Source organism: Sinohyriopsis cumingii, chromosome 5 (genome assembly GCF_028554795.1).
Source record: "Sinohyriopsis cumingii isolate HCF-2022 chromosome 5, ASM2855479v2, whole genome shotgun sequence".
Taxonomy (NCBI): domain Eukaryota; kingdom Metazoa; phylum Mollusca; class Bivalvia; order Unionida; family Unionidae; genus Sinohyriopsis; species Sinohyriopsis cumingii.
Window position 1 is genome coordinate 12,303,711 of NC_142965.1, and position 12,701 is coordinate 12,316,411.

Below are 12,701 nucleotides of genomic sequence, written 5' to 3' on the forward strand. Positions count from 1 at the left end.
AGATCAGCATACTTTTTATTTATGACCAACTAACATCAAAAGATTTTCAGTGAAAAACTCATGTAGATATGACCAACCATGTATGTGGAGATGCAATAAAAGATTTTCAAGATGACCAGTGTTAAGGCCATGTTGGGCATCAGATCAGCACCATTTTCATTCAGGACTAACCAGACACCATAAGAAGTCTCTCAGAGAAAACTCCACGTTGAAATGATCATCCATTCAGAATGAGAAGCAATAACAAGATTTTAAAGATGGCTGAAATGGCAGCCATACTGGCTTTCAGATCAGTACCACTTCAATCAACAACCAACTGGATATCAGTCAAAATTCCATGTTCATATGATCATCAATTCATAAGGAGTGGTAATAACTAGATTTTCAAGATGGCCATTCTGGCAGCAACACAGGATGTCCAAGCAGCATAATTTTTTATTTGTGACCAATTAGACCATACAATGACAATGTGTAATGTTTTCTTGACAGTCCTTTAAGTAGTTTAGGATGAGTAGTGAAAATAAGCTTGTGCTAATGGATGGATGGATGATGACTCAAGACAACTGCCTGGAAGCCATATTGGATGCCAGATCAGTACCATTTTCATTTAAGAACAAATGGATAGTAGAAGTCTTTTTGGTGAAAACTCCATGTCAATATGAATTGCAATAACAAGATTTTCAATGGATCTCTGATCAGTACCATTTTTATGTGGAACCAACTAGACATCCCAATTTGATATGATCATCGATGCACGAGGAGTTGCAATTACAAAATTTTCAAAATGGCTGCAGTGGTGGCCATACTGGATGTCAGATTATAACCATTTAGGATGAATTAGACATCATAAGAAGAATAGTAGCAATTAAAACAAGGTTTTTAAGACAGCCACTGTGGCAGAATTTATGTGTCAAGTTTCATGTCAATCCTCCAAGTAGTTTAGTATAATAGTAGCAATAACAAACTTGTGTAATTAGATGGACAGACAACAGATGACAGACCATCCCACAAATTCTGGTTTATGACCAACAGAGCTCAAAACAGTCTGCTTAATGTCTCCTTAATCCCAAAAGTGCATACAAGATGTCTTTCTCTATTGCAAAATGGGCTTCTTTAAGTTGTTAAGTGAAACAGGATGTACTTCATCAACAGATACAAGAATTCACTCAACGCTCAGTCATTTGATCAAAGATAAAACTACCTTTCTCTTACTTCATCGCATAGAACAGGCTATCAAGGAATAAAAGAATCTCATGCCAGTCAATGAGTACAACACTAAAATTAGAAGACTAACTTCTTAAATTGTTTATCTTAGGATAAACCTCTCTACCTTGGTGCCGCCATTTAAACCTGATGATCATTTTCTGTGAGCTCAATATATAATGTTATTACAACAATTTATCTGGTTTTCAAACACAGAAACACTGAACTGAAAGTAACTTCTCAAATCCTGAAATCTGATTATAGATCACATTGGACTCGGCTTTGACCAAACATTTTCAATCTAAATTTTAGTAAATGTTAGCTCAGAAGTTTAGATTTCAAACTCTACTGCAGTCTCTTTTTTTTTTTTTTTACATATCCTGACCTAAAGATTGATGAAAATATTCCAGTGGTGCAAGACCAATATAATTTTTCAGGATCAAGTCTAACTGAAATTCAGGCAAACACTGCATACACATGCAAGATTATGTTTCTTATGTACCACACAAAATAAATTTATACACAACCTGTTCAAAAATGTCTTCCATACACAAGAGACCCAAGTGATCCAAATTAATTAAAAAGATGAAAGAATCCAAGATCGTGATTATGGTAAACCAAACTGATAAAAAAAAATGGCTCTGAGATTGCAATAAGCCCATACAATCTGATGAAACATCAATATCCATGGATCTTGCTCATCATCAACATCAAGCTTTTGATGATACAAAACCATATTCCAAAGTTGGACTGAAACCAGCTCAGAAATATGGACTCCAAAGTGGTAACAATTTCAATGACTGGACACAATGGACAATACACAATAGATGTAGGGTACATACCATAAGTTCATATGGCTTTATGATCAGGTGACCTAAAACTAGATTTGTTTGCAAAACATGTATACAACCACTGCATAAGAGAAAGTTCATGTTCAAAAAGTTAAAGAACTTCAGATTGATATAATGCCATGAAAATTGCATATTCCATTCATTCCACCTACAGGTGACTATAAAGACACCAATTAAATTTCATTTTTCTATCTCTAGTGATTTTTCCTTAATTGTGCTAACTAGGTTTTCTTAAAATCCAAAAATGTTCAAAATGTGTACAAACTGAAAAGCATAACAACCTGAAAATCTAATCAGATTTTCTACCTATATAAGCAATTATGTCTGCCAAATTTCACTTGTCTAACTTCAGGGATTTTTGAGCAAACATGCTAAAAAGCTTTATGGTACATACAGATAAACATACATACAGGCGGAATGACAGATATGGCTAAAGAAAGGGGCACCAAGCAGTGGTGCATGAAAATTTAGACTGACAATATGAGCCACAAAGTTGATAAAAAAGCATATGGATGATAAGGTTCATTTCAACAACCTCTGCTTCCATGTCCCACATCCAACATGGTCTAAAGCTAAAACCTATCATGACGACATATGGTAAGACAACAACATGTCCCAAATCCAACATGGTCCTAAAGCTCACACCTATCCTGACAACATATGTTAAGTCAATACCATGTCCCAAATCCAACATGGTCCTAAAGCTCACACCTATCATGACAACATACGGTAAGTCAATACATGTCCCAAATCCAACATGGTCCTAAAGCTCACACCTATCCTGACAACATATGGTAAGTCAATACCATGTCCCAAATCCAACATGGTCCTAAAGCTCACACCTATCCTGACAACATATGGTAAGTCAATACCATGTCCCAAATCCAACATGGTCCTAAAGCTCACACCTATCCTGACAACATATGGTAAGTCAATACCATGTCCCAAATCCAACATGGTCCTAAAGCTCACACCTATCCTGACAACATATGGTAAGTCAATACATGTCCAAAATCCAACAAGGTCTTAAATTTAAAACCTACACTCACAACATCTGATTAGTCAAACTTTAAGTCAGGATTCAACTTTTTTTTTGTGGCCTATAATTCAACAACAAAAAATTAGAGTGAGAACCCGGCATTTTGATGGATTAAAATGTCAAGACTAATTTCAAATAAAATAATACAATAACTAAGCCCGGCCTTAAAATGGAATTCTCTTTGGTCAAATTGGAGCCAGACTGATATAGTCCAGACTAGAATTCTGTCAGTGAAATCCAGGCCTTGTTCATGTTCTTACAACTAACCTTGTTAACTCATCTTCCAATAAAGTTGGATCTGGAGTGTAAAATTTGACAAGGAAATACAGAGGCCTATCTGGGTTAGGTAGCTGTTTGAGAATGGCCTTCTCCCGGTCCAACCAACACTGAAATAAAAAGGAAATTTTAAGCTATAAAAAATAATAAGAAACAAAATAATAATGAAACCCATTGATAGGAAACTGATTTTATTTAATCCCTAATAAAGTGAGGTATTAATTAAGTCCAATATATTAAATAAACCTCACAATCATTTTTGTTTCCATTTTTAACAAACTTGGGTTTAAATGAATACATTTCACTATTCCTTTGGAGTTTGTAATATGCAGGTACTACTCTGTGATGCAATTTGTGATGTTTTATCTTAATTTCTTTTGCCTGAAGCTTATAAATGTCGAACTGAATGCTGAGCAGTAATGGATTTATTTATTACTATTGAATGACACATCTCCACATTAAAGGTTACATGACACCAACAAGACTTGAGTAAAACTATCTTGCCCAAAGACACGACTCAACTTGATCTGGGCAGAATTTGAACCTAACACTATTCTGGCTGCAAGTTCAGCATGTTAACCCCCTAGTCACCCAGGTTCCCAATATGATTAAAATTGAGATATACATATATAATATTGTGATCTGATAGGTACTGATATATTTCATATTCCAGTGCTCTTTGGATTTCCTGATCCACTATTTTAAGCAACGTACAAGAAGTACTGTATTGTGTTAAGGAGATTTACTGTCTGAAAGGTTATATTCCAAATTATATCCCTCAAAATTTAAAAGCTGTAATAAGATTGGTGAACCTAAAGGTCAACAAGCATAACGCCGTATTGGTTTCTCTCAGACCTTCATTATTTTGGAGACCTTAATTTTAGTCAGATTGCCATAGCTATGTAAGAGCCCTAATGGAAAATTTAACTTAATTGAAAGTCAACAGCATTTGTAATCTTTTGGTCTCCACAAAGAGAGTCAATAATAACAACATATTTTATCATGGCTAAAATAAGGACCATTAAATAATCAAGTTTAGTGGATGTCCACTCAGATATTTATGGGAGAAAATGGTATGCAGTACATAACTGATTGAAATAAGATATCCCAATTTTATTTTATTTTTTACAAAGTAATAATTCCAATTTTTATAAATGAATTGGATTTTCTGCAATATGAATGGCTGTAAATGGTCATGTGATATTATCTGGAATTTTTTACACATTGATAGATTCTGGGACTACTTTCAGTTTTTGTACTGTCTGCAATATAAACAAACACTGCACACACATCATTATGAAACGACTGTTTCATCTTCAAAAATTTTTATTCTGCAAATATAAATTATACCCTTTTTATACTTTTTCAAATATTCTTTGATCGAAATGCATAGTTTACAATCTGGCCTTCGTCTGGTACATAGTTGCTCAAAATGACCGATTACGTTGATTTAGCAATTTTCTGTGGAGTTTTTTGAACAATTAGATGACAAGGAGTTAAAAGAAATAATAGCAACGATTGAAGCAGATGAAGATGGATTTGACAATAATGTGATGGATGTTACAAATGCTGAAAATGAAACAGAACAACAGAGATTGATAAATTCCCTCACACAGCACTCCATGACCTCAGTCCCCCTAGCCATACACAACAACAATAATAAGCTGGGAACTGGGCCAGTAAGTTTTGAGGCCACTGAGGGATATAAACCAAGATTCGAGAAATTATTGGAGGAGGACTTAAAATCTATTGAAATAAATCAATACTCGGAGGCTACTAAACAAAACACAAAATGGGGCATTGTCATTTTCAATGGTAAATATTTTTAAAAAATTTTGATTTTAAATTTATTTAAAAAAACGTGTGGGTGTTGGTGGTATGGTGAATAATACCTCTTACAAAAAAATAAAAACAAATATTTATGAGACCATTATTCAAAGACTGAATAAAGTTTTTAAATGGTAAAACTGCTATCTCCACCAATGTGACTTAACACCATTGAAAAATGGATGTGTAGTCATTAATCCTTTCCAGCACTCAACTATGCAAACAAACAAAACATATGGCCGGTTTTGCGAGCAATTCTACATTTAACAAATGCACATTTAATTTCACATTAGATAACTGAAAGGGCCTTGTTAAGTATTAATGCTAATGAAAAAGATAAAATGTTTTTCTTGTACAGGACATACTAAGTTTTAATTAAAAGTCATTTTTTTAATGAAAATAAATGTGCCGACACCACAGGTAGCCATTGCCTAAGATGTAAAATATGAAGTTGCCGAATAAATGTAACTGTGACAGTTGTTAACATTTCATTTGACATTAGATCACTGAATAGGTCTTCATAAGTATTACCACTGTTGAGAATGATATAAAATGTTACTCCTGTTTACAATTTATTTAATTGTTACTTTTATGTTAGTAAGGGATAGCATCATCTTGTTCATATTTACATGTTGTTCATTGATAAAATCTATTATGACTTGAGGTTTGATTGGAAATTTAATCTAGCACACTTGCTCATTCCATATCAGCTGTTATTATGTAAGTTCATGGTCATCTGACATAGCAGATGGGACTGACTAAAATTGAACAAGAATGTTGTAAAATAAATTAAATGTGTTGAAACCACTGGTAGCCACTGTGTAATATGTAAAGTATAAAGTTTCTGAATAAACGTAAATGTGACTGTAGTTAATATGCTTGTGTGATTCTGTACAGGTTATGTATTATGGGGCAATGTAAAGCGGCAAATGAAAGGAAAGTACGTGCTATTTAAATTGGAATGTACTGTTGATGGAATAAGTGGATTTGACAAAAGAAAGGATGAAACTGGAATTATAAGGATTAAAGGAACATGGTTGGGTATTTATCGATGTGTAAATATTACCTAATGTGTAAAGGACGAAATTGAATTATAAAGATTAAATGAACATGGTTTGGTGTTTATCGATGTGTAAATATTACCTAATGTGTAAAGGACGAAAATGGAATTGTAAGGATTAAATGACCATGGTTGTGTATTTAATGATGTGTAAATTTTACCTAATCACTCACAAAGTTAACATAAAGTCCTTTGGACTTTATTTACTTTGTGAGTGATTAGGTAAAATTTACACATCCATAAATAACCATGGTCATTTAATCCAATAATGAATAATGAATGTTGATTTTTTATTGTCCACTTGCAGTCAGTACATTTGCTTCAAATCTAATAACTTAGACAAAAGTGTAAATGTATACATTATGGTATAACTGGGCATGTTAAATATTTAATGCAACTTCAATCGTTCATTCATGCATTTACTCAATGGTGTTGAGCGAATGTCTATGTTAGAGTAATTAAATCTCTTTAAAGGTGTGTGGGTGGGTATATATATATATATATATATATATATATATATATATATAAATATATATATATATATAAGGTATTATTATTTTAAGAGGGCGACCGAGTGATAAAGAACTAACCTATATTACAAAAAAGAACAAGCATTCACACCTAAACACTGAACATGCATACAGAGCAAATATTTCACCTGTGTCTATACACATAAAATGAGAATATAACAATATATAAAGATAAACAAGGGCCATGTTTATCTTCAAAATTTATACGGAAATGACTGCAAGATGTAGTGAATATTTAACGCTGTATTTTTTTCCAAGCAATACTTCTTTCATGGATGGACTGTGCAGTTTGCACATAGTTAATTTCCTTGCAATAATATTCCATACAATGACACCTGAATACTGCAAGTTTCTATTAGTTATATTTTTGTCTTTGGCAGCATGTAGTTATCTGAAACAGTGGGCCTCAGATTAGGTCTACTGGCAGCATGTAGTTATCTGAAACAGTGGGCCTCAGATTAGGTCTGTACTGTCAGCATGTAGATATTTGAAACAGTGGACCTCAGATAATGTCTGTACTGTCAGCATGTATATATTTGAAACAGTGGGCCTCAGATTAGGTCTGTACTGGCAGCATGTAGTTATTTGAAACTGCGGGCCTCAGATTATGTCTACTGACAGCATGTATATATCTGAAACAGGCAACCTCAGATTATGTCTGTACTGACAGCATGTATATATCTGAAACAGTGGACCTCAGATTATGTCTGTACTGACAGCATGTATATATCTGAAGCAGTGGACCTCAGATTATGTCTGTACTGACAGCATGTATATATCTGAAACAGTGGACCTCAGATTATGTCTGTACTGACAGCATGTATATATTTGAAACAGTGGACCTCAGATTATGTCTACTGGCAGCATGTATATATTTGAAACAGTGGATCTCAGATTATGTCTGTACTGACAGCATGTATATATCTGAAACAGTGGGCCTCAGATTATGTCTGTACTGACAGCATGTATATATCTGAAACAGGCAACCTCAGATTATGTCTGTACTGACAGCATGTATATATCTGAAACAGTGGACCTCAGATTATGTCTGTACTGACAGCATGTATATATCTGAAACAGTGGACCTCAGATTATGTCTGTACTGACAGCATGTATATATCTGAAACAGTGGACCTCAGATTATGTCTGTACTGACAGCATGTATATATTTGAAACAGTGGGCCTCAGATTATGTCTACTGGCAGCATGTATATATTTGAAACAGTGGACCTCAGATTATGTCTGTACTGACAGCATGTATATATCTGAAACAGTGGACCTCAGATTATGTCTGTACTGGCAGCATGTATATATCTGAAACAGTGGGCCTCAGATTAGGTCTGTCCTAGCAGCATGTATATATTTGAAACACTTGACCTCAGATTAGGTCTACTGGCAGCATGTAGTTATCTGAAATGGTGGCATGTATTGCCTTGCTCTGGTGAAGTAAAAAAATAATGTATATACTCAGGAGCTCATTTTGTTAGAGTTGTTACACATCATCATTGCTTTTCTGAGAAACATGCACCCATGTATGCATACAATTTTCAGCCATTCCGTTACTTGAAATTGTTGGCTGAATGGATTTTCAAGTATAATTGAATGTGCCTGTTTTGAAACTTGAACAGTTGTTGTAGGTTTGCACTACAATTACGCCACTAGAATTACTCCACAAAATATTGCAATTGAAAATAAAACGGCTTAGCAAAACATCTGAAGGAACAAACTGCATTACATTAAAAAGGAATGTTAAATCTAAATTTCTTATGTAGCCAAAGGAACGACTTAAGACTTTGGTTGTGGGTGTTATTATCATGGATTTTTCTACCCCATATGTTTATTTGGACTAATCAATCAAATAAAGACCATAAACCCTGATCTGCTGACATATTATGACACATCATATCTGAGTGCATGCAATTTGTAGCTGGACCAGACATGTAATTAAGAATAATACAGTAACATGTACCGAACTGAAAAATGTGTGGGTTCAGATCAATGTACTGCGGAGCTGGCACAGACCCTGATCTGCTGGCATGTGATTATGCAGTGGTAGATTTGGGTCTGTACTGTTGATTTGATGCAGTATATACAAAATATGGCAGTTTACCTGTAATCCATGTGCATCTTCATATTCCAAGTCAAAATAATCCGTCTCCAGAAGATTCAGGTGGCGTACCACTGCTTCCCACAACACCTGTCCAAATGCCTTCACCTGAAATTGAAAGCAACAAACTCAAAAGAAAATGCCCATCAAGTTTAAACCAACTTACATATATTGAACATTCTGATGTCCATGTAAGGTTGCTGCAGAGCTGAGATAGCACTCAGAGTGACAATCTTGAATGAACAGTCCTGTGAGACGACACAACCCATAACCTAAACAACAATGCAACCTTGATGCTACTGTAAATCCAAGCCCAAAAAGTTTCTTATAGCAATGTTTGTAGGTACAAGGGGATGCCTGATAGCTATTATGTTTGTACAATGTACTGGTAACCAAATATTGCTATTAAATAAAATAAGGTAAAGTTGTCTCTGTTGTATCTGTCTGTCAGTCCAAAAATATGGTCAGGTTGATCATGTTATGTCTGTCCAAAAATGAGGCCAGGTTGTCTGTTATGTCTGTCAAGAAAAATAAGGTCAGGTTGTCTCTGTAAGGTCTATGTGTCTGCTATTTGATGGGTATACAAGCTACTCAGAGTTGTTTTGTTATTCAAAGTTCTTTGTCTATCCATTTCTGTATCTTTTCCTTCTTGAAGAAATGTTGTTTATGAAATGCAAGTTTACAAGGTAGCATATTTAAAGTATTGTCTACAATCTTACAGTATATTCCATGGTGCAGGAAAAGAGTTAATTTGTCTTTGTTTTGCAAATATGTGTATATTTTTATGTCTTTCATTTTACTTGTATTCATTTCACCTGCTCAGAAATCTATATAACTTATTTTGGTTTACCTCATGTCTCTTCAACAAAGACATCAATTGAAAAAATGGATACTATATATACTTGCTTAAAGGTCCAGTCCAACTACAAGCAGCACAGACCCTTATCTACCACTGCATAATGTGCCCACAGATCAGGGTCTATGCTGTTTGTTCTACTGATTACTCCACAGAAATTGCACTGTCCCAGAGCTGCCAGTGATTTATGCAATGGCAGGTATCAAAATGTGCAGTTTGCAATTGGGTTAGACTTGTAAGCATACATACAACTGTATGATAGTTCGTATCAGTCCACATATCTGTCTGTCTCTCTCTCTCTCTCTCACACTGTCTGTCTGTCTCTCTCTCATAAGAACGTGACAATGTGGAACTCTGTATTTATCAACCATTTCAGTTTTTATTTCAGTGCCCCATTTATTCCTCAATAATACTGTCCTTTTTTTGTGTGAATCCAAAAAATGACCACAGACTCTGACATGCCAACACACCACATGCTGGCAAATCAGTTTATAATTTTGCATTTTGATTATCTTATACAAAGGTAAATGTACTGTATCTATGTCAGTCCAATTTTATAAAATTAAAATAAAGTAACATTAATAAAAATTAAAAAAAAGAAGTAAACAACACTGCAGGTTTCTAATAACAAAACAATAGTAAAGCATTACAAATTTTAAGTGCTAAAGGTGTAAAATATTTTTGTTACAATTCTGAGTTGTTCTAACTTTTCAATTACACAACATATGTTTATTTACTCCAAAAAGAAGAAAGTCAGTCAGTTGAAGGATGCCAAATATTCTAAATCTTTGCTACTGAAGGGATTTGGGAGGTCATACAAACTTTTGGCTTACATGTACAAACTTGTGTGCTGAAGAAATGACAACTTAATTTGCAGCTACATTATTTATGATGTGGTGGAGGAGGGGGATATTCAATGCAGTCAAAGTAACTGCTTCATAAATACAACTGTTGGATTCATTTACATAACTTTCTGTAGTCAGCAATATTCTGAGCATTCACAATAAAAAATAAAGCTGAAGCTTTTGAAGTGGATTACATGAAATTCACAGGTCAACATACACTATTCTGACCAATATGCACAAGTATTTGCTGTGTGTGCCAAAAGTTTATAAGTAAGCTCCGTAGATACCTTGGCAAGCCAAGTATTTCTGTGACTGATGTTCGATGAACTGTACCGTATCTATTCTAAGGTTAAGGATTATGACCCCTTCTAACCGGTCCTTCAAACGATGCCAAAGTATTAACATTTTTTGAACAAAATATACACATAGTTGTAAGTAATTTCTTTTTTAAACGTCTTTGAGCCACCTAACTAAACCAGTCTACATCACATTCATATGATCAACAGAATACAAAGTGCACGTGATGCTTAACTGTGGAACAACACTGGAAAATTTACGTTCTTATTGCTGACATAATTACCCAGCAATCTGTTCTGGTTTTTACACATTCAATACACATACAGTGCAGTATACCACAATACTCTACAAAGACTATTATGAATTGACAATAAGGGAACAAACAGTTGTGTAAGGTCATATGATATCTCTGCCCGAAATAATTATGAACCATCTGTTGAGAATCCATACAAAATACCACATACATCTGCATGAAAACCCCTCTTTAACATAGGTTACAATATTAACTAAAGAAAATGTTTTGAATGTGCAAGTCTTTACTAAATGATCATTAAGTTCCACTTCATTACAAAACAATTAAAAGAGAGCAATACAATCTATTGTCTCTGACTTTACTTTTATAATATTCAAATTCATATATGTACTTCCTGGCATCATTGAATTTACAAGGGCAGATGAACTTTTGATATCACTGTAACTGGACATTTTTGGTGAAAAAAGTAAGTCAAACTATGTCAAAGATAAAGTTTGCTTTACTCTGCAAAACTTTCCTGAAATGTAATTTCTTCAACAGTATTTTTAGTGTGAAGATAGTAAACATTATGGCAATTTTTTTTTGTGTTTTATGATTTGGATTTTTTTTATGTAGCATTAACAATTTTTCAGTCATATCGCTACGATGTCTGCAGTGTGGCAGTTTATAGTGATGACTAGCACTGGGGCATCATGCCGCAGACATGTAGCATGATGTCCCACCTAGTCACATTATCTTGACACCAGGCTGACCAGTCCTAACACTAACCTCTTAATGCTGAGCACCTAGCGAGGCAGTTTAAGTACCATTTATATAAAGTCTTTGATATGACTTGGCCAGGGGTTCAAAACTGTGACCTCCCGCATCTGAGGCGGATGCTCTAACCACCAGAGCGGTCAATAATTTTTCATGACTCTTGTATACCTTTCACAATACTGTTAGGACCCATGCAGAAAATAACATGACTGTCTCAATCAAATAAAATTAGTATTTTGGAAAAAAGTATCTGTCAACACAGGCCTGCAGCTGTCAGTATTAACTGTTCCTCCTCAAAATCTGTCAGCAGCTAAATCAACCCCTGCAGTTGGCAGTTGTTCTGCACTTTCCACTATGTTCAACATATCTGGATCCATGCTTTTAGTACCCTGTATTTTCAATGATCTGTTTTCATGATTAAAGAACTCAAATGTGGGGGGTGGGTGGGGGGGAGACACGAGCCCCAACGTCATCTTAGATCTTAAACACTGTCCAACTGACAGATGGACCTTTAATTTCCTCAACACAAAGAAACAACTCTGTGTGTCTGTGTGTGTGAGAGATTTTGACTTTTTATGTACTTTAAAAAAATTAAGTCATATCATTATGATATCTGCAGTGTAGCAGATTATAGTGATGTCTAGCACTAAAGCATCAAGCCACAGACATGTAGCATGATGATGTCCCACCCAGTCAAATTATCCTGACACCAGTCCGACCAGTCCTAACACTAACCTCATAATGCTGAGCACATAGCAAGGCAGCTGTTAATACCATTTTAATAATTCTTTGGTATGACTT

General features: G+C 34.7%; 1 protein-coding gene across 4 annotated transcripts in view; it reads right to left on the reverse strand.

The window, feature by feature from the left end:
• Positions 1-12,701, reverse strand: part of LOC149798644 (FERM, ARHGEF and pleckstrin domain-containing protein 2-like) — a 290,202-nt gene that overhangs the window by 139,974 nt on the left and 137,527 nt on the right. For all 4 annotated transcript variants that reach the window (XR_016421008.1, XM_089957482.1, XM_089957479.1 and 1 more), the window contains 2 exons: positions 8,897-9,001; positions 3,361-3,479 (listed from right to left, as the gene is read on the reverse strand). Coding sequence is in view for 3 of the 4 variants with exons in the window: in XM_089957482.1 (XP_089813608.1) it covers positions 3,361-3,479; positions 8,897-9,001 (224 nt within the window). In the remaining variant the exon portion in view is untranslated. The remainder of the gene's footprint in view (positions 1-3,360; positions 3,480-8,896; positions 9,002-12,701) is intronic.